At 36.4% G+C, this 26,659-nt stretch overlaps 1 protein-coding gene across 10 annotated transcripts in view; it reads left to right on the top strand.

Moving 5' to 3' along the window:
• DMD (dystrophin) overlaps positions 1–26,659 on the top strand; it is a 1,301,546-nt gene that overhangs the window by 378,755 nt on the left and 896,132 nt on the right. For all 10 annotated transcript variants that reach the window (XM_054189211.1, XM_054189212.1, XM_054189209.1 and 7 more), the window contains exons 3-6: positions 10,908–11,000; positions 11,920–11,997; positions 14,966–15,058; positions 19,651–19,823. In XM_054189211.1, the coding sequence (XP_054045186.1) occupies positions 10,908–11,000; positions 11,920–11,997; positions 14,966–15,058; positions 19,651–19,823 (437 nt within the window). The remainder of the gene's footprint in view (positions 1–10,907; positions 11,001–11,919; positions 11,998–14,965; positions 15,059–19,650; positions 19,824–26,659) is intronic.

Raw genomic sequence — 26,659 nt, 5'->3', positions numbered from 1 at the left:
GAGGTAGGATAAAAAGTAGAATGGTTGTGAAGAGAGGAGGAGTAGACTGGTCTGTCCTGTAGTAAGGGAATGGCAGTCACAGAGAGTGCGGGGTACTGCAGCCTCGAGTAATGGTGGTGCCACACTCACAGCTCACCCTTTGGAGCCTGTTATTGACAGGCTAGCAGACTGCCATACACCTACATTTGAATTTGTCAAAAGAAATAGAAGTTGTCTTTAAAAGTCCTCATTTCCTGCTGTTTCACTCTGTCTTTATATGTTGTGCCGTTTCCTTTCAAATACTGTCCTCTTGCTGCTTTTTCTTTCTAGGATTTCCTTCTGAATGTTTTGTGATTTTACATGTAGATGATGGCCTCTGCAGCAGGCTACTAATTTTTAGTAGTAGTTCAATGGGAAATTGTGCTTTCAATTCAATTGCACTACAATTTCAACTGTAGTTGTGGGGTTTTTAAAATAAAAATTGCTTACATTTAGATAATGAACTACATATCTTGCATAGAATTTTTAAAACAAACAATGGACTGTATTGGAAAACTCTATCCTTTTAGTTAGCCATGTAGTTTCTATAGGAGATTTTCAGTCTCTGTAATATGCTTGACTTCTCCAGATAGGAAAAAAGTGGAAGAAACCATTTTAAACTCCTAACTGAGTTGAAGCAGAGTGGGTATAGTTGCTCTCTGAAGCATGCCCTTTAAATTCATATCCCACTTACTGCAAACAAGCTTGTTGGGAATAAGTACAGTGGGCGTAGAGGAACTCCCAGAACAGTTCTTGGATGTAATGCACATGCAGTAAACCGTCCTGCCCAGCTGGTCTTCAAGAATGGACAGCAAGAACAAGCATAGTCCCTCAGGCACTTAAGTTAATGGAGTAACCTCCATTCTGAGTAAATAAATACTGGCCTTTCCTTTTCACCAAGTGAAAATGATCACCAGCCAGCTCAGATGTGGTTGCATGGATTTTACCATTCCTACAGCTTTAAATGGAAATATTGAAAGCAAATATATACTTGATTTAACCATTCTATTTAGGAAGATGACAGGGAGTGATTATGTCAGAAAATGCCATGAGTTTGACTAAGTGTTTTTGACCCTTTAGAAAGGAGGATGAGTCATCCACTTGTATGTCAGTACTGAAGGTTCGGTTGAGTCAATTAAAATATGTTTGAAAAAATATGTTTGAAAAAATATGTTTGAAAGCAGTGCTACCTCAGATGCACTAAGAGTTTGCTTTGGATTCAGCTGCCAAAATATATTTGTTCTTGAAGATGACTTCTCACTGGCAAAGACTGAATACATGATTTCATTACTTCTTTCTTTTCTGTATGAAACCTCCTTTTCCCTTTCAGAATTAACTGGCCCATTCTGCAGTGCTTCAGGAAAGCTAACTTCCCAAGGGAAGTCAAAATCAGTTCCAGCATGCAGTGCCACCACTTTGCAAATGCAGAAATGGAGCTGCCATGTCATGTGAGCCATTGTGTAGAGTCAAATTGAGTTTCGTTCTAAAGCTTTTGTCCAAATTACATGTCACATTTGCTTCTTTCATATCTTGGTCAATGAAGAACTGATCTAGATTAAGTCCCTTTATATGGGATTCATCATGCAAGTAAGAGCAACACTTCATAATTAGGGAGTTTGTCCTTTCTGTTTTCTTATTGATGAAAATTACTGTATTTTTGTCTTGTTTAATTACAGTTGCACCCATTTACAAGCTTGACTATTTGTCTGATACAAGTAAAGACAGTAGTAGAGGTTTGTCTGTTTTATTTATTCTCAAAGATGAGACTATGTACCTGACGGGCTTCTGAAGTAAAGTATTTGAAATTTTTCTTATCATTTATACCCCTCAGATTTTCTTTGCAGCCTGGATTTAAGCTCTAAACTGATGAAAAATGTGTTGCTAAAGCCTATCCCTCAATAAAGGGAGAATACAAATTCACTCAGAAAGGACACTGTCATACGTGAGCAAACACAGAGTACATGCAGTGTTCTGTACCTCATTGTGTAGCTATTAAACTGTTCTCTAAGATTCAGAACATCAGTAAGTCAAAAGACAAAAATTTCAGCATCTTTCTCTGCTGTCCAAGATTTTGCTCTAATACTTGTGATTTTAATCAAGACTGAAGACATTCCTTTTTTTCTGTTTTCTAATAGCCTCATATGGAAAAATAAATTACTTGAATAACAAATGCTCATGCAAGCAGTCTGCTGTGGAATTAATGCTCCCTTAAATGAAGACTTTAGCCAGAAATGTTGCATTTGGCATCTACTAGATACAGTTTGCACTTCTGCACTGGAAAGTGAGCTGTTCCTTTCAAAACCCTTGCATTTTCATCTTTGCGTCTCCCACCGTTTAAAAAGGCTGTTATATAACTACCCACTATAAACTGAAAATTACCTACACACTATAAATTTAAAAAATACAAGTATTCTGGAACATGTGAATATAATTAACATTGCATCTTTAATTGAAGGATACATCTGAGATAACACTATAAATAAAATTAGTTGGTAGTTTATGGTATTTTTCTTCCTTATATGTTTCTTTGCAGAAGTGGAGAGCATAATTATATGCATACTTGCAAAAAAGAAGCTCATTGCCGTCGGTTACTAGATTGCATGAAGGTAGCTGCACTGCCAAAAGAAGCACCCCATCCTTGACTGTGAATTCATGAGTCATTCTTCAAACCTTGTAGGACCTTGCTGAGTGTATGTTCACTTCCAGAAGGTTTCTTTTGATGCCATTGCCAGTCATCGTCATCCAGTCCTTAATGACCTTGAACAGCAATCTACTGCAAAATAAGAAAAGCTTCAGTGACATTAGCTGTCTACATTAAACTGGTGAAAAAACATAGCTGCCAGATTTATTTTGAGCATCCCTGTAAGCTTTGTTTTGTTTTAGAGGAAAGCAGTAGATGCCAACATTGTACATCCACTGCTTACCAAATAGAAACTTTGTGTAATAATCACTGGGCAAATTAGCATAGAGGTATTTAGTGAGCATCAGCTTAATATTTTTTGAAACCAGTTAGGTTTTGTCTAAGCTCTCACAGTTCTCCCACCACCAAGTTGAATTCCTGCTCAGGTTGGTAGTAGAACTGAAAATCTATCACAGAACACTGTAACAGGAGTGTGAATTATCTGGGTGGTCAGTGTAACTTCCATGGTTCAAGTGAAGGGTGGAATAATCCTCAAATTTGTTCCCATCACCTGTGAGACACTTTGATCATTTTTTCACCTGGTTTGTTTCTCAGGTAAAGCTGTGTTGGAATTGCAATAGAGGTAACTTTTCGTTAAGAAAATCATTTTTTATTGATCCTGTCATGGAGGCAATAACCCGACTTGTTACAGATTTTAAAGGGGACATATGTGCTTATATATGAAATATATGCACCGTATATGAAATAATAAGCTTTTGTGTATTTCTGTATTAACAGATATCTGACTACATTAAACCCCCCCACATTCAGGTGTGGATGTTGAGAGGTGGCTATAGCATCTCTGTCAGCTTAGAACTGGCCCATCAAATTTTGCCTAAAAAATTGTTCATGCTTTGAATTGTGGGTTTATAATCTGCACAGGTTGAGAATTATCAAGTGTTTATAAGATATTTTCTTCTGTGGGAATAGTTAACCACCTGAAAAAATCATATTAAGATTACTGGAATTGTATCTTTTCATTTTAGCCATTGACATTATGAATTATATAACATTTTGAAACACTATTTGTAATGCTATTAAAAGACTAGTGTTGGTATCATTATATTTTTCCTTCTCTAATTGGAGACTGTATCAGTAGGTTTTATTTTGTTGATCCAAAGAGATCTTCAGTTTTTTAATACTATCATGCTATCACAATTAATATCTGCTCTTAATCTAATTTCATTCTTATGAAAAATATAATGCACTGAATCTGGAAAAGATAATCTGGTTAGTGATGTGATTCATTTAAAAATCTCATTTTCAAATGGCATTAATAGATAAGATAGAATGTATAATTAAAGTGAATTCAAGATGTATTGAATAAACCTCATAAGGAAATTTTATATGAAAATAGGATAGATAATAACTATTTTGGCTTTGTCTTTTAAGATGCCATGTGTCTAATTAATGAATAATAGATTCCCTATACTTTCAGAGCAGAGAAAATCAACATCAGGAATTTCAGTGATCCCAAGGATGGGGAACATTTCAATATAACTTTAGGAAGTTCTGTTGTGCATGATGGAACTTCCAATATTTTAATTATCACATAGTTAATCTTACGGTAGAATTCAGCAAAGGACAGGTGAATTAGAAGACTCTACAGAGAAAATATCTGTTTACAAGAACTGAACAGAAGTGCCAGGAGGATCCGGTGTCATTGCATGAATGTCAGGGTCTGGATAGGAAACCAGTTCCTACTCTGGGAGTATGTGTTCTGTCCCACAAACGTGAGCTGCCTTCAGACAATTGGTAAGACCTGCCCCTAGATCCCTCTTTAAGGATAGAGTTGGATGTTCTGGGCCTGCTGCAGGCATTGTGACAGTTACCTTGTTGAAATGCACAGTAATATTTGGTTCGTTGCCTGTGAGCGTGGCATCTTTAGAGAAGGGTTTTACAACTTCCTCTCAGTAGGTCAGTAGTAATAATTTTTAAAAGACTGGTATTCAGTTACTCCTCTGTATAATTCCTTGAAAGCTGAAGTTACACTGCAACAAAGGTGGTTATCACAAAGGCTGAGAAACAGATTGGAACTCTGACAGTCGAGAGGCAGCGTTTGACTTACAACTGGCTGGCATAGAGTTTCACCTGCAGCTGAATGGAGGCCTCTGTGTTCTAACAGGACGAAAGGGTGACGAGAGAAAGGATGGTGCAGCTTGTGCAGCTCAAGTTATTGCTCAGTGCTTCTCATGAGCCAGTAAAGCTGTGCCCTCATTAAACTATGCCTGGTGCATCTTTCTGCCCTCATGACTGGGACAATATCTTTTGCTGCTGTAATAGTAATCCAGCGTCAATGAAAGAAAATGTCAGTCACTTTCATGAAACTTCTCAGCAGAACTGAACAAACCATAAACGAGGATGTCGGGGAGAGAAATTGAACCTTTAATATATTTAGCAGAGCAAGAGCGAGGATTAGTAATCCCTCTTCTATTAAAACTGACTTAAAAGATCTATTGAGATTAGCTCAATGGCTTTTCTTTATTGCTTCACAGAGTGAAGCATCAAATATTTTGACTGCAAGAAAAGGCTGATTCTTGAAAGTCTTACTGAGGGTAACATCTGTAAGCCAGCCAGGGTTTTCTTTCTCTCTTACTGATGGCTATTCAGCAAGATTTCCAGATTTACAAACTGAACTTGGGATAATTACTTGAAAAAGTTATGTGAAGATTTACGGTTTATGTCCTTCTGCCTTTCCAGATTGTATCTTGTCTTTTCATTCTTTTAGTAGTCAATCAGCAGCCTGAGGTCCTGGCCAAACTGCAGGGCGCCTCTGGCTCTGTGTTCCACAGCCCTGCGTGCTTGGGGAACAGCTAGACCACACCACAGCTCCCTTCCAGACTCTGTTTCATGGCCCTCCTGGAGACATCGGTCTTTTCCCAAGCTAGGTCTCAGTTATTTACCTGTCCTGGAAGTCTGAAGCAATTCTGTGTCCACTAGTTTTATTGTAAACTGGTTTTTCCTATTTACACCTAATATAACCTTAAATTTTCTGTCTAGTGTCATGTCTAACCTTGAATTCTCTGTCTTTACAGTGCCCTTTCTCTTTTAATTTATTCTGTGTCTCTCTCCATCTGTTGATAGTTTGGGTTGCTGGATTTCCCAGATGAACTGATAATAATAACCCAATAATACTGTAAAACGCATAAGAAATAGCATCCAACTTGTCTTACTGTAATACTCTTCTTACGGTGTGGTCTGCCCTCAAATGAAAAGCATAATCTAAATGCATACTTGTCTGAAAATTAAAATGAAAAGTCTGAGGTTTCTTCCTCAGCCAAGTTTTTACCCTTTGTATTTTTTTCTGAAAAAAAATGAGAAAAAGTATCTATCATACGGCATTTTTATAAAACAGAAAAAAATATATGCATGTTAAAGAACCTCAAACAATAGCTGTATTACCGTCTTCTGTTATCATATAATTTGCTGGAGTTATTATTATGGATTTATCACTTGAAATTTTGGGTGTTTATGAATAGCAGGAAATAGAAGTACATTTCCACCCTTTGTGCTTGTGGGATAAAATTTAATTTATGACTTGTTCTTAATCCCCTTCCGCTCCCATCCTTTCCCCTCCCTTCCCAAGTTCTTCCCCTTCCAATTTCCTTTCCCTTCTCTCTGTTTTCCCCTAGTCTATGATTTCATATGTTAATTGATTCTAAAACATAATGTCTGCTAAAAGTTTTATGCTAATCAGAATTTTTGGAGCTTTAACTCATGATTTTTGACCACTGGACAATAGGAGGGGCAATGTTTATGAACAGATGTCTTCATGCCTTCTCTGGACAAGATATTTTTCAATTATTTGATGTTATTCTCAGTACCACTTTCACAATTACTGGCTTGCGTGTAACTCTGAACAGACAGCTTTTCATGGAATACTGGCTTTTCATGTAATAATTCCCACAATATTAACTTCTTCCATAATGTATCTGATGAATGATCTGATTAAATAATTTACTTGTTTGATAAAATTTATTTGTTAAATTTACATAGAATTAGGTCTAATATAGAATCTTTGGAAAGAAGAACACATGAATAACAATGAAAGTGGACAGCAGTGAGATGAATAGGATGGACCTTGATGTTTTAAGATTTCTTAATAAATTCATACCAAAAAATTGCAACTACATTTATCTACCAACAGTTATTATCAGTCTATTTCCTAATTTTCTCTTCTTTCTTTTCTGTCTACTCCTGTCTCTTAGATGAGGTTCTTTGGCACGGTTGGTTCAGTTGCTGTCTTTTGGAAAGTAACTAATACACTTTAGACATTATTTCAGCCTAATTAATACTGAGAACATCCTAGAATATGTTCATGCATGTGCATATGTACATGCAGTTAAATTAGTACATGAAATACTCTATGTATGCCTCACTCCCTTCCAACACCTGGGGGAAGACTCTGCTGCAAGTGCCCATGTTTTCCTGAAATGTTACCCTGTAATTTTAAGAGTAAGGCTTGTGTAGTTGACCATGGTAGTGTAGGGCTTTTTTTTTCCATACAGATGTATTTTGTGAATTCTAGTCAGAGCTTTCCTCAGTCCTTGTTTAAGTTGGAGGGTTAATTTCATACATGATAAAACAAGAATCTTATCTTCCCTCTGTATCACGTTTTTGGTGGTTTTCTTTTAAAATAAATCCCTTGGATTTCCTTCAGGTCCCCTTATGTTATGTAAAGATCAGCAGTTGCAGCCAACAGCCGTATCAGCTAAACCAAGGAAATCGTCTGTGTTTTGACCTTTATTTAATACAAAGACAGTAGGTTAAAATAATACGTAAAACTGCCTTATACTTAAATCCCTGGAGTTTTTCTAGTCATGAAGATTCTAAAAAATTCCTATCTTAGATTTTTCTTTTGTTTAGTCTTACTTCTAGAAAGTAATTTCTGCCTTTATTTTTTTTATTTCAGTTTTACAGTTACTCCCTCTTTTCCTTTATTCTGTGCATTTTTTCTCATTGTCCTTTTCATCCCTGCCGCCGATCCCCCAGATCCCTCCATTTGTTGTTGGTCTCCCTGAAATAAGGAAGTAAGGAAGAGAGATATGATAATTATTTTGCTGATCTACTTGACTAATGTTATAGATGGCCTGCATATTGATTAAGATCATGCAATTGTCTCTAGTTTCATGTTGCTGCTAGTCAAACTACCGGTTGGGGAAGTAGTACGACTGATGAAAAGTTGCCTTGTGCTTCACAGGCAGTATCTGGAGTCCTTCCTCTGTGCTGTACTCTTCTTTCCCCTATCTCTTCCACCATTGTGGTTTTTAAGAAGAAAAACTAAGTGTGAACCAACAATCCATCATGCAGCCGCTTTGGCTATTTTTTAGAATTAGGTTTTGGGTAAGTTTGTAATATAGGGGGAGTAACAAATCAACATGCATACAAGTGGCACAGGAGATTCTTCTGAGGGTTTTCATTCATCTGTAGGTAAAGGGTGGTGGCGATAGGTCACAACCTAAAAAAAGTTTTAAACAAGGTTATTTTCAACAAGAATTTGGTAATAAAGGAGTAGGCTTTTGTTTAGGCAAGCCATTGACTAGCCATGCTTGTTTTTTCATTGCTTTTGAAGCTTCATACAACTTCACAGACACTTTTCCATGACACAGTGTATTCATTTGATGCATCTTTGAGCTCTTTGTTTCTGAAGACTTGCTGCGATGTTGATCCAGTGAAGACATTCAATTTATTTGAGAAAGATGACTTAATTACCCTGTTGCCAGAAAAATAGCAACCTTCCTCGGGTTAAGGATGATACCTGTGGCAGCAGTATAGGGTGTCTAAAGGTATTTTTAGTTGCCGATTAATGGAATGTATACTTCCAAGATCCTACAAAATCAATGGTAACTTTTGTTTTAAGGTAATACATTTGTAATTAGTATGTTCTTCTCGGGATGCTACCATGCTGTGTCTTCATTTTCTTTATGAAAGCTTTAGCGAACTGTCCCCCCCCGTACTATTTTACTATTTTGTCAAGCAGAATTTTCAGCTGTCCTGAATGGATTTCAACCTAAACTTTATGAATAGCTTAAATGCTGCAAAAAGGAAGAAAGACAGACAGGCAGTTGTGAAGGCTAGTTCTATTTTTCCCATATGATACAAGGCAATATAATTACATTCTATTATCAAAATGTCATTGTGCTCATATTCCCAGAGTGATTCAGTAACATTACAGGCACAACTCTTTTCTAGTGTTACAAAAGGGCCTATTGATCACTTCAACTTTCTAAAGAATGTTAAAATGTTCCCTTGGAAGTGCGTAGGTCTTGTGCAAAAATGACTCTTGTTCCGCAAGATTAGGGAACAAAATAAAGTCTCTCTGATTTAGTCATGTGTTTTAATTTTAAACTTGTGCTGTATAGCCTAAGTAATAGACAATTTCAGGAATACCGTGCATGACTTGGCTTGCATAGTGGCACATGATTGTTCATACCACAATTTCAAACATTTTCTCAGAGCTATTTCTCATACTAAATGCAAGGCAGGAAATAGAGTTGCTGAGTATTATTAGTTAAACAGATAATTCAAGAGGTTGAGCAGGGTGAGTAAATCACAAGTGAATCTGTTCAGTACTGGTTTTCAGGTATTTTAGGTAGTCAAGTGGCAGCACTTGTTAACTAGAAATTAGCTCTTAGTTGGAATGGGTTATGCAGAGTGTGAAAACCGGCTAGAAAACAAGGATTCCCACTGCTGTAGAAAATTGTTGATGTTTTGATTTGTTTGTTCCGTGAAACAGAAACAAGACCTTACCAAAAACTGAAGGGATCGAAAGGAGCTCTTGCCTCAGAAGAGCCAACAGAGAGAAAGGAAGAGGGAGTCGTGCCAGAGTAGCCAGTTGCACTAAAGTTTGTGCTGTACACATAAATATTTATTGATTGAGTTAAAAATGAGTCTAGCACTGGAAACTGTCCTTAATTCTGTTCTCTGTTTAAGAAACCTTCTGAAGGAATTGATGCTTTCTGACAAAATACGTTTTTCATAAAATTCCCAGCTAGCTCTAATGAATGTTGCAGTGAGTACCACAACAACACTGCTGACAGGAAAGCAAATGTTTTCTGTGTGATATGGATTCCCAATTCTACATTGCTCTGTGGTAAAAATGGAAGATGTGCGATGTAGGTCAGCATGGTGTCAATTCTAACAAATTAAAATACAGATGCTTCCTCTCAAATCAATCAAAGCATCTGTGAAACTTCACAAATTAGAAATAATGTGGACATGTGAATCTACTTGACACTGCACAAAATAATCAGTCTTTTATTGTGGTTCTCAATAGCTCTCATACGTAGAAAAATATGTTGAAAATTTATAGGTGCAACATAAAAGTTGCACAGTGACTAAACTATAAAAAATATATTTGTATGTTAAATGTTAATGCATTAGTCGAAGCATCAGATCAGAAACTTGGCGTGGATTTTGGAAAGAGTAAATGATCTTTTACCATTGTCATATGGGGGAAAATCCCAAGTATTTCCTTTCATCTTTTGCTGATGCTATGTACAAAATGTGAATTGTGTTTTAGGCACTTGCGGTAATGAAGCCCTGATTGAGTACAATTCCAAGTATGTCCTATTAACATAGATATATTTCTCACATCCTCACTAGAATAAACCTGAAACGTATCTCTGTGCAATTCCAAGTTTGTTTCTGCCACAGTAAAGAGTGCCTCCTAGGCACTTAAACTTGATTCTTTTTCTGGGTGTTTGGATATTTTTAAATTATGTTTTATTTGGAAAATTATTTTTCCTATTTTTCTCATGAATTGCACCTTAATTGCTAAGTCCAGTTTGTGTTCTAGCTTCATTAATATTTGGTTCTGGCTTAATTGTTTGAATTAATGGTGTATGCACAAATTATAAATTATTGTAAACTGTAACAGTTTCTCACAAATGATATCAGTAGTATAGTTTTAAGAGGCAATAAAGGATGTACATTCCTTACTATAAGAAAATTACTTGAAATAAGGTAGGCACCAATCTCTCTTATACAATAGAACCCTATTAAAAACAGATGTGTAAGAACCCTGTTAGTTTAGTTGTAAGATATTTTCCTCCTCTACTTTTCATCATACCTTTTATATTTATTATTTAATTAGATAGCACAGTGTATTTACACAGGTGGAATAAAATACTCTCTGGTCTTACTTTATCAATTTGATGCTTCCTTTTTTTTGGAGTTCGAACTAAATAAAGCCATTCTTTCATTTCAGTTTGGAAGACGTCACATAGAAGATCTTTTTAATGAATTTCGAGATGGACGAAGACTTCTGGAGCTCCTGGAATGCCTTACAGGCCAAAAACTTGTATGTGTATATCAACACGTTTACTGTATATTGAAATCTTGATGTTGTGATAGTTGTAGTAGGTGTTGTTCATTAATTTCCACCATTGATGAGGGCCTGTGGAAACACTATTTTTTAGGGATATGAATATTTTTGACTTTCATTTGAAATTGAGGAAGCATTGCAACTGAGAACTAGGCATATATTTGAAATTAAAATGTTCTATTTTATTGTATGCGCTTATTAAGGAAGTGTGGCAAAGAGAAACAAGACTGAGGCAGGGTTCATTTAATTGTGCCAAAAACAAGGGATAGAATTTAATGTGTAGAATTAGAATATTTTGCTACTTACAGTCAATGTATTGGATGTGTCCATGACTGAAAGGAGAGAACAGCTTGCTCTTAATAACCTGGAAATTCTAAAGTGGCACATCTTATATATTTTTGAATATCCTCTCTTGTGTTCCTGCTCGGACTTCGTGAGCTTGGGATCTTTCTTTGAAACTTTCTCATAAAAGAGTAATGAAGCAGGCTGGGAGTTTGAGAATAAAAATCTGGAGGGAATATATTTGTAAATAAATATTAAACAAACTAATCGTTATCTGTTTGGTTGTCATAGTAATGTTCCTAAATTGTACCATGGAGAAGACAACTAATCATAATAAAAACAATCTGGAACTATCTGATTTTGTATACACTTCAATGATTCATTCACTGAAAAAAGTCAAGATACAAAATTACCTTCCAACTGTGGATCCTGTTTGTTTCACAATTGCCTTTATTTCATATTGGGAAGCTGTGTATGCACAATGGAAATATTCTCACTGTTGTCATAAACTTATGAAACAGAAAACAATGAGTGTAATAGAAGATTTTGGTTATGTATAGTGTATTCTAGCTTCTGATTTTGGGCAGTCAAATTGGTTGTATTTTCTTTGTAGGCAAAAGAAAAGGGCTCCACAAGAGTTCACGCTCTGAATAATGTCAACAAAGCACTGCAGGTTTTGCAGAGAAATAACGTAAGTAATCAGCCATACAGGGTCAGAACGTCATATAGATAGCATTCTTAATGCTTTGTTAAGTGTTGGATCAGACTCTGGCCTATATATACAATTACTGGAGTGAAGACAGTTTTATTAATGTGACTTGGATACTTTGTCGTTCAGCACCAGGATGGAATGTATTTCAAAGACTTTAAAATCTGCTGCCAGGAAATATTTGAATAATGTATCTGTAACAGATGCTATCTGATGACTGATCAATGTGCACAATTTTATGGTAATGCATGGTGTTTAAAATACATTTTAAAAGGTTAACTACAAGAAGTCATCTATACCTGGTTAGAGGGTGCTACCTATCAAAATACCTACTCACAAGCTCTGACGATAATGAAGTCTGAAAAAATGAGACTTCCTACAAGAAGTCTTTTTGTTAAATTTTTATTGATGTCTGTTCCTTATGGTTCATAACATTAAGGAAATGAATCATATCAAAACCACTTTCCAATCTGCTTTGTCAAGATTGACTTTTCAAGCCAGTATCCTGTGCATCGTTTTTGAGTAAATATTCTCATATCTTTCTTATGCAAGCATTCTAATGGACCCATAACTTTAGCAGACATTTTCAGTGGCCAACTAATTATATCATGTCTCCACCTCAAAAATAAATTCAAAGAAACTAAAACATTCACTTAAACTTAACAGTAAGATGTGATGGAGCAGTGATACTGTATTCTGTGCTGCGTATCATATTGGATTTCTTGATAGCTGCTGTAGGTCACTAAACATGCTTGAGTTCAGCTGCTGAATAAAGTTATCGATTTTATAAATCTAAGGTAATGCTTATCCATCTGATGATTTGTGCATAAATGAAAGTGACTTTATAAGACTGGCATAAAGACCTCCAGCTTGATTTTTATTTTTTTAAACGGAATGCCATGTGAATAAAATGAAGGCAAAGCTTCTAATTCTTCAGAATCTTCAATATTTGACATTGTTGAAAAAATCAGCAATACATTATTTCACAGAATACAAGAAAGTTTTCACTGCATACCAGGAATATGGTTACCAATTTTCTTAGTAAATGCTTTTTAAAGTATTTATTACTACATATCAGCTAAATCCATTAATGTGTTGTTCATTCAGTTTCCAGAGCACAACAATAGTCCTTTTCAAATATAGAAAGAAAACAGAGAGTATTACAATTGAAGAATATAGAAGAAAAATTGTTCTTTTAGAATGTGAAGTGATCATCCAGTGGCCATCATATTCATGTAATGAGAACCTTATAAGCAATATACAATATAAAAATTAGTTTAGTGTTTATATATACTATATCAAACTAGCATAAAGCGAAAAGATCTGGCTCTGAAATAGTTTCCTCAACCTTCAAAATCATCTCAGGAGGGATTTCTGTGGGACTTCAGGTATGCAAAACCAATGGTTCTAAAGCTATTTAAAGCCTGTGACCAATCCAGATTTTTTCTGCTGGTATGTGCCATCCTTGCTCTGAGGTTCTGCAGTCATCTGGGTGGTAACAGATTGAAAAATGCTGCTGCTTCCAGTGAAACCATTTTACAGATTCATTTTTTGTCCTATGGAAAGGTGATAGTGTTGGGGCAAAGGGTTGCCCCAGTATAGTCTCAGGCAACGCTGAGACGAACTGGGAAGTGCTCATCTGTTTCGGTAAAATAGGTGTAGACTCTATATTCAGGCTTCCATTTCCAAAAACAGATGGAGGATTGGCCTGTAGAACATGTTAAGTGATACCCTAATAAGCTTTGTAGTGGGTCACTTGCTACATGGACTCCCTTTGAAATTTAGGATATAAAGTCCCAAGTTCCACTTGGGAAATGTTCCAAGACACTGTTGCTTAGAATGAATTGCCAGTCTCGTATGTTTTTAGTACAAAAATGGTGAATTCTTAAAGAAAATAGTTCTTAGAGAGTTTTAGCATTCTTCACAAAATATCTAGTTCATATGTAATTAGTAAAAATGACCTATATGTAGATGCAGTGCAACAAAAAAAAACAAAAAAAAAAGAGGTGGCTTGTTCTGAGTGTGCATAACCTCTAGTCATTTTACAGATGTAACTTCAAATAGCTTCAGAAGTTCATTAGAGATAAGCAGACAGTACTTTGTGAAGGAATGGGGTACTTTACCGTATAAGTATCAGTTCTTACCATGAAAAACAGCATCTATGAAACAATGAGGATGCAAATTTTAGAGTCATAGTTTCCATGCAGAAAAGTCCGAATTGGGCTTTCTTATTTAGATAGCATAAAAAGTGGGGGAGGGTGAAGGATCATTTTGCACGTGCAGGAAAGAATATTCCAGGGTGATAAATGCAAATGCATAAATCCAAATGCGTAGTATAATTATGGAAAACAACATTACTGGACAAAATAAAGCGGAAAAGACTTAAATAGATCACAATCACTGATTTCTCTGGACTCTAGAACACATCCTGCCTTGCCTTATACAGTGCAGAATTTAAATAAGAAAAATGAGTTCTTTTTTAATCTAAATGCGTAGAATAATATCTTGGGTTTGTAGGTTCTTAGAGTGCCTAGATGTGTGTGTAGCTTTCAGCAAACTATGTTATGTGAGGTAGTATGGAGCATAATACAGGAGTTTTTCTGTGTCACCCATCAGTTTTGTGATTTGTAATTGTAGAGGCTTAACATAAAAGGTTTTTGAGTTATTATTAACTATTACTTTTGATTGTGTATTTTCGTAACATGCTATTACTGGAATAATTGGAACTAGATCACTGCTTGGGTTTTGCCAGCTCATTAATTGTGCCATTTAGAAAACATGAGTTGGATGTTTACTAAACAACAGAAACCAAATGAGAGATTTGCCCTAGGCCATCCCTCCCTCTCCCTCACCACAAAGAAAGTTTAACACCAAATATATGAAAATATTACCAACATTTTATGCTTGCTATTAATCCTATAATTTTTTGTTGTTGTTTTTTCTTTAATAGGTTGATTTGGTAAATATTGGGAGCTCAGACATTGTGGATGGAAATCATAAACTGACCCTTGGTTTGATCTGGAATATAATCCTAAACTGGCAGGTGAGTGGCACCACTGTTTACTTGCCATGAAATACCTTTATTCCACTGACCTTTTTTCCATTATTATTCAGCCACAACCTACAAAGTACACATAGACATTGGAAACAACGTCCTAAATCAGCAAGTTTTGTGGCAGTCTGTTTACATATTATCTAGGATATTAAGAAACCTAATAATAGGTTTTAGACTAATAAAACCTATTAAGACTAATATAACCTATTATAACCTATTTAGACTAATCTATAACCTATTTAGACTAATAAAACCTAATAAGGTTTTAGACTACGTGAAGCAACTCTTTTGACTCTAATTGCACAGTCAAATGTTGCAAGAGAATATATAATACAGTTATTTTAAGAAAAACGGATAACATAGCTTTCAGTCACTTTTCTTTTTAGTGTCTTAGAAAGAGTGACTTTTATATTTTAATGAAATAATCACATTTGTTGCTATTCGCTGCTGACCCATCCTGCCAAGAATTATTTTGTTGCAGATGAACAGTCAATAATCTGTTTCCAGTTTAGCATCCTGCAGCCAGGACCACATTAAGGCAGAACTGTACTTATATATTACAACAAAACTGTCTCTTACAAAAATGTCAGTCTCTTAGTGTAAAATGTTAAAAAAAAAAAAAATGGTAGAAGAAATGTGCAAGAAAGGAATAATGAGGCAGTTCCAGTCTGAGTGGATATCAGCAGCCCCATTGAGGAGAAGCAGTGGTAGAGGCATTGCAGCAGACAAGATTTGACTCATTCTTGCCACTCTCATTTCTGTTCAGTAGAAATCTTGTGGCTTTCCGTATCCCCTGTGGTGATTGTGTCCTTTCTTATCTAGCCTGTTTTTCAGATTATTATTAAAAGTTTCACTGAAATTGAACCATTGTTCTGAGTTGAGCACCTGCTGCCAAAGCTCTTTATGGTACTGAATCTACCAGAGTTCCTATTTCCTTGAAGCTGCTGCCCTCTTTCTCACAGTTCTGTGATCCCAGCCTCACTGCTGCATTAAGATTTAAGCAAAAACAAAAGAAAACAATTAATTTCTGACGTGTTACATCTGACAAAGACTGTTTAAGTAGAAAAAACATTCTATGTTGCAGTGTGTAAGTTGTTTTGTGTTTTTTTTTAAAAGCAAAACTATTTTCACGTCAATAATGAAGAAAAACCCTAACAAAAATCTTTGTTAAGAGTCACAGCCAAAATCATGATTTTCTTCAGAAAAAAAGCAAAATAATAGGCATATACATAAGGTAAATATTTCAGAGCAAAGTGCATTTCAACAGTCAGCCTCATTGGGAGACACATTAAAAGCATCAGGCCTGATGTGCACTTGTTGCAGAACTGGTATTTTAATTGGGATTACCATTTTATTTTATTTTGAATTATAATGGTGTAAATGAAATAGAAACAGTTCTGTCAATCCACCTTGAATCAATGAGCAAAGAACAGCCTTTACTTTGATAGGTGTCTTGAACATCTACGAACATGTTCTTAAAGGAGTTCTTTAAAATGTGCTTTGAAAGAGTTCAGTGGTTTCTAGCTATAAAAAAATAATCTATGCAGTCAGAATACATGAAATATAGCTAGTAAAAAATACTAAGTCATTTTGTCAGGGAGCTGTAAGGTCCCTGTTTGGATTGAGAAAAATGAAAACACCTTGCTTTCGGAATAACTTTTTTAGATTTCCTCCTTTTTCCCTCTCTCTCTCCTTGGGGCTGGCATCCTGAAGCCAAGGGCCAGTCTTATAAAACGTGATGCACCTGAGCGTTGGGCTTAGGTGAAACGGATGTGCAAACCTGAGATGGTGCTCCTTACACACAGTTACTCGAACGCAGACCCTGGGACGTGGTCCTACAGCAGGGAGATCAGAGCTCTGCTGCTACCGTGGGCCAGGCCTGGGCACGCTGCTTTTGGACGCTTAGTGTGGTGACAAGAATAGCAGTGCTCCCATTCCGTTCCTAGCTCTCCGTTTGGCGGTTTAACGTTTCAGAAGTTATCTGGGGTGGTGCCTGTGTTGCCCTTTGCCCCCTTCTATTCAAAATGGAATCTTTTCTTACTACAGTAGTGTAGGTCCATCCCCCAGGAAGAGCAAGTATTTCTGTTCTCTGGAAGTTGGAGTTTCCTACACCTTAAAGCTTTGTTTCCTGCCAGAATGTACTGCATTGGAAAGCAAAAGTAACAAAGAAATGAGTATCAGAGGTCACCTCATCATCTGGCAGCAAGAGCCAGAGCCTACTAGACACTCTGAAATGGCTGTAGTTTTTGAATAGGAATGGATGCTGAGGGAGCTTACCACCCAAAAGCTCTTTAGGCTGATGTGAACACATCTCTATATACTACTCTTTCCGAAGAGTACATCTTAACTGAGAAGCCTTCAAAAACTTTCTTCCAACCTCAGTGTCAGACAGCACTTTTCCGCTCAGACCCTGATCTTGCTTCAGGGCTCAGCCGTCTCCTGTGGGCGGCGTGGGGCAGCGCCCACAGAGGCGTGGGATGGCGTGGCATGGCGTGTGTGGCACAGTGCTGCGTGGTGCTGCCAAGCTGCCGGCTGGGGTGGGAGGGATGGCAGTTGTAGAAGTGGAGTTTCCTACCATTTCTCACTGAATAGGAAGTGACCTCAGCCTTCAGGATGAGATCAGACCCTTTTCCTTTGTTATTTTAAATGTCTGCCATTCCCTAGGAGACAACAAAAAAACCCCATAAATTTAACAGTCTTCGCTGCGGAGAAATGCAGGAAAATGAGAGAAAATCTTTGTCCATTTTCAGTGCATTAAAACCAACAAGATGAGTTTGAAACTATTTTGTATTTGTTTATTCAAAAGTAGAAATAAATGCTAAGTTTTTGGCTTTCATCTCCTTAAATGAAAACTATCCCCCGGACTCTTCTGAATAATTGCCTTACTGATGGCCCATTGGTTTTTTGTTTTTGTCTAATTTCCTCTGTTTTTGCCTAATTTCCTCTGCTCATACTTACTGCTCCTTTCTCTTATGTTAATGTCAACTGAAACACGATTTTTTCTGCATGTTATGAACTTTTATATTTCTAAATCTTGTGTTTCGGCATTCATTCAGCTCTCCTTTTATAAGAATGAGTGTTGTATTTTTCAAATGTTTTAGTTTGCTTATAATATTCAGATAAATCTTCATTTGTAAATACAAGCACATGATAAAAATACAAAATGACCATGAAATCCTGGCTTGAACAATTGTCCATTACCATAATATCAAGATTTTCTAGTCTTTCATATGCAAGAAATGGTGCAAGAGATGCTAATCTTGAAACTTCTTGTTAGCACCTGGACTCATGAAAAACAAAATGTTATATTTTGATAGCAGTGAAGGGTTTCTGCCTGGAAATACAGGAAGCAAATCTCTTAGCTTCTTGCATTTAGTAATTCATATCTTCATTTATTCAAATGGTTGAATTAATTACTGTGAAACTAGCAAGCAACTTACTAGACTGAACAATGAAATGGTCTCTGTTTGTTTTTTTTTTTCTCCAGTATCATAGTAATTAATTGTTTTTTGTTGATTATTCTTTGAGATTACAGTTTCTGCATGTTATCTTATAGTTTTCACAGTTTCAAAGTGGTCCATCCTTTATCATAAAATAGCTTCTGCGCTGAATGTTGTTCTTCGACTGATGCTGGCTGCAGAGGAATTCAAGTGGAGAATTATAAAGAAATTATATACTTCATAAGCAAATAATCAACAATAAGCAACTTACAGTTAAATTATATCTTAGGGAGTATTTTAAAAGGGCTACTGATCTTTACAAGATACATGGAGAAAGCAGTGATTTAAAAGGGATTACTTTACAAGAAAATAAATTAAAGACTTCTTAATAGAAGGTTTTGGTGCATTTTCACTAGTAAAGAATTTATTAAGAAATATATAATCAACTCCATTATGTCAAACTCCAGACTAATATTTTTAGAAGCCCTCAGAATTAATGGCTTTTTGTAAAATAATAACTGTAGGTTGGTGTGGTTTCTCTAATGAAAGAGGAATATGAACTAATAATAAAAAAAAAATAAAATGAAACCTGTACAATACTTCTAATGCATGCATTGAAATTCACTTTTCATCCAAGTACATGTATGCAAATATAGTTTGCACATTTAAGTCAGGCACGTTATCAACTGTGCACCGAGCACATTTATTTTGCCTTGGTACTTATTTCAACTCTCTCAATGAAAGAAGAATGCTTTTCATCATTTTATCAACTTTTTCTGTAAGGTATCATATTGCCTAAGGATATAATTCCAAAGCAAAGAAAACTACAAGGAGAAATACTTAGTTTGAATGAATTTTGTTCCTATAAGTGGTGCAAATCTTTCTTCATGCATGGAAAGCTTCATGTGGCACAGGGATGAATGTACTGAATGCATCAGCAATGGTGACCAACAAGTCAGTATCAGTTGTCTTTAAGCATTCAGAGTTGACTGATATCATTACCCTGTGACACCAAGTATGTTCTGTAATTACTTAGCAGTTTTTTCTTTAAGGCTTGAATCTAGGCATCTGAAGTTTTTTGTGTCATTAAAAAAAAAAAAAAAAGTTCAATGGTTGTTGAAATTCTGGCTCTTATTGCAGGTCAAAGATGTAATGAAAAACATCATGGCTGGACTGCAGCAGACAAACAGTGAAAAGATTCTGCTGAGCTGGGTCCGCCAATTGACTCGTAATTACCCACAGATCAATGTTATCAATTTCACCACTAGCTGGTCTGATGGATTGGCTTTCAACGCACTCCTTCACAGTCACAGGTAGGAAAACTAACTTTTCATTATTTCAGTGAGCTTGTAACAGATGGTTGTATCAGGGGGTGTATGAGGATGGTGTACGTATTATGTGGAGGTTTTAGCTGCTTCCTGCGTGGGTTTTTTCAGCATTCTTTTAATGACTGCCTGTTAGCTTTGACCTGGGTGCTGTGTTTAGTGTTGGGCTGAATCCTCTTGTCGAGGGAGAGGGTCTGAGCTTTTCACAGTGCAACCAAATATGCTTACTTCAAATCCTTTTCTGGAATTTCATTGTATATACCAAGTAGATAGTCTCAGGGAGTACAGGCTTGGAAACTTTTGAGAAGAGCAAGGAATAGATCAAAAACTGAGCCTTTGAGGCTGTCCTAGAGGGAGAAGGAGATTTTCCTGTGGAGACTTAGAAGGGGAAAATGTAGTGTTCGTTGAAAGCCTCTGACAGTTGCTGGATTGAAAGTATGGATTTGCCTTGAAAAGACACAGCTGGAGAAGGTAGCCTTTGTTTTCAAAACTTTTCATCTTGTTCCCCCAGCTGATTTGAGTTTTCACCCTCTCTCAGAAGTTGTCTTGTTCTAGTCTGTGATGTGTAAAACTCTAGAGATTCAGAGTTCTCTGTTGGTTCTGTGTACTTGGCTTAAGGAGGACATGCAAGCCAATTTGTCTTAAAGACAGTAGTTCTTGCCACTACTGGTTTTAAAGCAGTTCTTACTTTTCCAATGTGTTAAGTCTCATGATCTCTCTTCTCCCACTTCTATAACTCTCTGCTAAAGGGGGCTGTCCTGCAAGGTTGCACGCTGCTCCAAATTATCAGCGAGAGCTGAGTTTTTAAACAGCTAAATGTGTATGTTGTGTTTAGTAAGAGAAAGCGGGGATTTACAAGATACTAGTACAAGTCAGGCCTTTTTTTTTTTTTCAGTTGCATTAAAGGCTTAAAATAAGGCAAAATACTTCTAAAAGCATAGTCTGAGACGATATATGCCTTGCATATTAAGCAGTGAAGAGCTGCAGATATTTCTTTCCAAAATTTTCACTGGTTTATGTAACTGTTTCTGAATGAAACTGTTTGATTAAGTCTACTGCTGTTGTAGTCTGAAGACTTAACACTGACAGGCATTTACCGTGGCTATGCCTTTCACCACCGTCCCAGGCACAGAAGGCATCTCTTGCTGTGAGTCCATTTTTTCATCCTGCATATACGTGAGATCCTTGAGCAGATCTGACTGAACTAAGGTCCAGGAACTTTCAATTACAAGTGTTCTTTGCGTGTAATGTTAGGAATGAGGCATTATCTTAAGGAAGAATTTATTGCACTCTAAAAGGTCTTCATGTCTGTCTTTCACCTGCATTCGGTATGTATAATGTTAACAACTGGCTTTCTCACCATCCTGCTGTTACTCTGCCGCTGAGACGCTCACACCTTCTTGGTGTTGGTGCAAGTGTTTATGCAGGTATTAGGACAAGTGCGTAGAGGGAGCTAAATCAGAAAAGAGCTAAAATATAGTGACTATGTTAGTAGCTTTTGACAACTACTTTATTCATTGGTGGTTCATTAAAATGTGGTTTGGTGGGGGTTTTTTCAAACACTCCCTAAACTTACTGATAATTTCTCATTTTAATTTGCTCTGTCTCTCATTTCATAAGTGGTTTCATTCTGATGGACCTGAATGTAAGAATGTAATTATTCTGTAGAAATCAATGAATCTCTTTCTAAGGATGTAGATGATTAAAATATATATATAAATATATATATATATAAAAAACCTTTGTGTGGGATGCTCTTTTGTCTGCATCACTTACCTTCATGGAAGCTCTGTTACAGTGTGGGAGCTTACATATAAATTCTGTGGGCATTAATACCTTTTTCTCTTCCTAAAACATTGTCTGTACACAGCCTTATTAAGTGGGAAAATGCTTTTTTTAACTCAAACAGCAGGTTACTTAAGTCACACAGGAACTCTGTGATACAAAAAGGACTGAGTGATTCCTACTACTTTTGGTGGTACAGTCCTGCCTCTGTTGTATTGAATACAGGTGGGGAAGAAAAAATCGATACATCTCAAAGCGAAAATACTTCATATCAAGAATGGCAAAAAAAAACAGTTATGCTGAAATTATATTGGATAACTTATTAGTACTGTAGACTCAAAGGCTAAAACCAGTAGTAATCTATGGCATTGTAACTACCTTGATTTACTTTTCAGCAAATCAGTGCAGCAGAAGGCCAAAGTGGTGGCACATGTTGACACCTAGACACAATATCAGACTGACTTTTTCCTGATTAGGGTATCTGATCCTCCGATATTCAGATTGTGTGCTGTGCAGGACCATTTAATATAATCCATTGTCTCAAATCAGTAGTCAGAAATGCCTTTTTGTCCCTCTCTGTAAGAAAAGCTTCAGAAGTCTGAACAGAGGCTCTTATTCAGGATCAGTCCCTGGTTGGGGAAGGCAGTTGCCTGCCTAAGCCACATTGAGATTGTCTAGACAAATCTCTAAGTGTGAGTATGTCATGCTTTATGTACTGCTGTGTTCAGTTCAGTGCAAAGTTCACCAGTTGTGAATATTCGTTTCCTGCTCACTACAATTTATGCATTTTGCTCAGGTTTTCTAAAATAGGGCTGGAAAACTTAAACTTGCTTTTACTCTTCTTATGTCTGCTGCCATAAATCTTGCATAGCTTTTTGCACAGGGAACCTATCTTCAATAGAAGTGAAAAATGATTACTCCGTGGAGGTCTTTTATCGTGTCCAGTAGTTAGTGCACTCATCTGGGAAACAATAGGTGTACGTTCACATTCCCTGAGGCAAATCTGCAAGACTCCAAGACACACCAGTTGTCTTCTTCTGGACTTTAATCACTAAGTTATTCTGCAAAAATCTTAGAGGAAGACCTAATGTTCTCTGAAGCCCTGAATCAGTGATTTTTAAGATGAACCTCTGTGCTTAGTGTGTCCTCTATATTGGTTTTCGATGACTTTGTACTACATGCTCAGTATGCGGGAGCACTGAATTGCCCTTCAAGATTCAAGATGCAATCAATAAAATAGGTACACTAAGACACTCTGAGTGTTCAGGAACACCTCGTTTTATCCTAAAAGAATAAAAAGCCTTCTATAGAAACACTGAGGCCTAATTTAGTTACTCTAAAATGCAGGTAACTACTTGTTAGGTGTCAGAGTGTCTTGGCTTTGTGCCTACAGTAGACAGTTTGAATATACACTTGATAAAAGTTGATCAACACTGGTTTACATGAAATCTCAGAGAAACATGGTGTCTCACACATCCTGTGTTTTATTAATATTTTTTGGTTTACATACATAGAATGGCAAACCCTCTGAAGACTGACACTTTTGAATTTAGCTCCTCTGTTTTCCCTGTTTGGTTTTCTTTTTCTCCAGTTCTCCTGTTCTACTCTCTCTTCTATTTCCTTGTTCTCCATAAAGTTTGCTCCAGATGTTCTCTTCTTTTTCCTGTCTTCCTCTGAGTTTATTTCTCTGTATTGCATTAATTCACTTTTTCCATTAGCTTTTTTCCTCATTCATTATCAGCCCTTTCTACAATACCTTTCAGTACCTCTCTTTCTCCTAGCAATTTTTGTATTGAAATTGGCTTTTAAAGAAAACCATGATTTCTTGCAGTCACACTTGTCTTTATGGTTGCTTAGGAAATAACCTAGGACATATATAAAATACATTGGTGGAAAATTTCATTTTTAAAGGTTTAAAACATATGTTAATCATTCATGAAACTTAAAAGACTTCCATGTTTTAATTGTCAAAAATAGTCTCTACTGCAAATAGTAGCTTCTCCTTTTGGCACTGAAGTCTTTGAGTTTTGCAGTTCCTTTAGGTAGATTTCGGAGGTTAATCATGTTGACCTTCAGGCTGTAATTTGTGTGCACAGTCTTTGTTACATTTAGATGTTCTCAGGAAAGGAAGCAGAATTAGTCAGAAAAAAGGGTAGCCATAGTTTGAAAATCTGGTATGGTAGTGAACTCATATGGTGGACCTGGTGCCTGGTGTGTGTATTTTTTGAAAACTTTAGCACTATTCCCAGACTGTCTGCTACCAAAAACACCCCCAATAAAACAAACAGAAATCTCTCTAACACTGAAAGAATGATGCTAGTCAAATTTTTCCATGGTGTATAGGCTCCCTGAAAGTGAGAGAAGATTTCCTGGGAGCATTTTTGACATCTATGGGAATCAGTCTCTCACAATATGCAAACATTAAATTTTCTTTTCTAAACTCAGTCCTACATCATTTGCTTTTAAAAAGAGTGCTTCATAATACTTTTATGATATAATGTTAAGAATGGGTTTTGGCATAAAGTAGTCAGCTATTAAGATCAATTACTACATGCTGTGGTTACTCCTAAACCACACCAGTACTTTTACAATTGGATTTTCTTTTAAAAATAATTCAAGCTTTTTTTTATAACTGGATCAAAATTACACTGCAGTCTCTATATTGCCTTATCTGAAATATTGGCTGAGCCCTGAAATTTTTAATTTTAACTTACTAGAAATAGATGTAATTAATATTCAACTTTTAGAAATATATACAGTAAGTGGGAAATTTTTTAGTCTTGCTGTTTTACTGTGATTTCAGGGAAATGAAATTAACTTTTTTGTGGACTTAGCTTTTTGTATTTCACAGCAGCTGATGGCAAATAATTTTGAAGGAAATACATACAAACTTTAAAATAAATAACAGTATATACTATCTCGTGTTCACAGGAGAAGAATAGCAGGAGGAAGTCAAGTGAGTAGATGAAGATGGGAGATAGGCTTACATCTCTTCTTGGTTTTGATATTAACACACTCTGGAGTTGCTACTAACAATATAATGCATGTGTCCATCTGGTCTTTTAAAAGAAAAAAAAACCTGACACCTCAGCCTCTCTTACATCATGTTCATGTGCTTTTCTAAGTACATAATTCAATCTGATTGCTAAGTAATATTTATGTTGTTTCACCATCAACTGTCCACGGTGACTGATTGTGTGAAACATTTGAGGACAAACACTGCATTATAGAAAATATCATTATATTGGTCATAGTCGAGGTCCTCATTGTCAAGGAATAAACACATTGGAAAGTTGTTATACTTTGGTCTTCCTTCTGTTTATACCACTGTTACATTTTAGGTATCTGTCCTCCAAAAACATCCTAGGTAGTACTAAATCATATTTGCTCATGGTTCAGGTGGAAAAAGCTCAAGAATGGAGGGAAAAAAAGTTAAGGTGGCCTTGTTGAATTCCCACAACAAAGTATGTGCATAAGCAAGAGACTCCAACTCAGAAATTCCTTAAACTCCTGAGACATGGAAAGTTTAAATGTTATTATTAAGGAGAGGAGAGTAGCTTTACATGAATCTCCAAAAAGATCTAATATGGTTCCTTTTACTTTGATGGTTGATAATAATGAAATAACTGCATGTCTTAAATAATAAACCAAACCCAAACCAATCTGTCTTTTAAGTGGTGATATTCCCATTTCTTTTATACAATATTTTCAGTGACGGGTAGGTGGCATTTTTTTCTGAAGAGGTTCAGACAGTAGTGTGTAATTTGTATCTGAATGAATATTCTCAGCACCTCCTTGAAGAGGTTAAAAAAAAGTAAGAGACTAGCGTGAAACGCTAACTATGTAGACTTAATACACTGCGAGAGCAGTACTCTCAGTGGGAAGCTTTATCTCTCACAGTCTTTTAACCCACCATTCCCTTGCTAATGGCTGTTCTGTTTTGATCAGATATTTCTAATGCCCTTCTTCTGTCATCTTACAAAGAAGCTACTTTGAGTAGATATTCCCATTTGTATAATCCCCATCTCTCTATGGACGCTTAGGTTCTTTAGCAATTGCTTTAAATACGGAGTGCGAGGAGCAGTGGAGCACAGGCTACTTGGCAAAGCTACAAGGGCACATCAGTGAGCCCAAAGTGCGAATCTTCAGAATGTAATGATGAACTAGAGACATGATTCCTTGAATGGTATGTTCTGCATTGAAATGAATAAACAAGGCAGCAGCTGTGGAGCGGCACCATCACCCTAGGAATATAAGGAAACTAAAATATTTTGCTCAGGAAGAGAGGCCAGTCCTGCTACAGTCGAAACTCTTCCTACTTCAGGCTCCAGATCACAGAGAGCTTTCCCTGTTTACTTCTTGTAATCTTTTTCCTCCAGATGGGTATCACAGAGAGCTTTGCCTCTTTCCTCTAACTTTGTTGAGGCTTTTTTTTTTTTTCCCCCTCTTCCTGGACCTTTAATCAGGATTTTGAAGTGGCAACAAGTGGCATTCGTTAGCTTCCTCCTTGCTTCTTTTAAATGCTTGAACTTAGGCCAGGTGACTGCCTTAGAAATGAGCACTTCACTGCAGCTGTTTCTGCTTCAGGATGGCAGAGTGGGGAGAGGAGAAGGAAAATGGCAGTAAAAAGAGGTCCTGGGTAGGGGAAGAAAAAGTTTGTCTTCTGTAAGTTGATGGAAAAGTAGAAGTAAAAGCCATGGTACAAAAAGGTATGAAAATGCTTTCATTGTAACAAGACACTTAGGTTCTAGTTACTGGCTCCTGGTTTGTTTTAACTGTGAGAGTGTCAAAGACATATACAGGATTTTCTTGCATAAAGCTAGAACAACAAAACCACAACTTTTCTCTTGAAAAGGAGATGGTAACTTTCATGATCTAAACATGGGTCCCTTCTACATCCACTGATGGGAAGTTTTTGTGGGTTAGGTCTGTAAGTTGCTCTTCTGCTAAATTATTTTATCACAGCCCAATTCTAATAGCATTATACAGCTTAAGAAAATGGCCTATTAAAACGTGCATCCTGTTTCTTCACTATGTTC

This window comes from Rissa tridactyla, chromosome 1, assembly GCF_028500815.1.
Source record: "Rissa tridactyla isolate bRisTri1 chromosome 1, bRisTri1.patW.cur.20221130, whole genome shotgun sequence".
NCBI lineage: Eukaryota > Metazoa > Chordata > Aves > Charadriiformes > Laridae > Rissa > Rissa tridactyla.
This window is presented reverse-complemented; position numbering and strand designations above follow the sequence as displayed.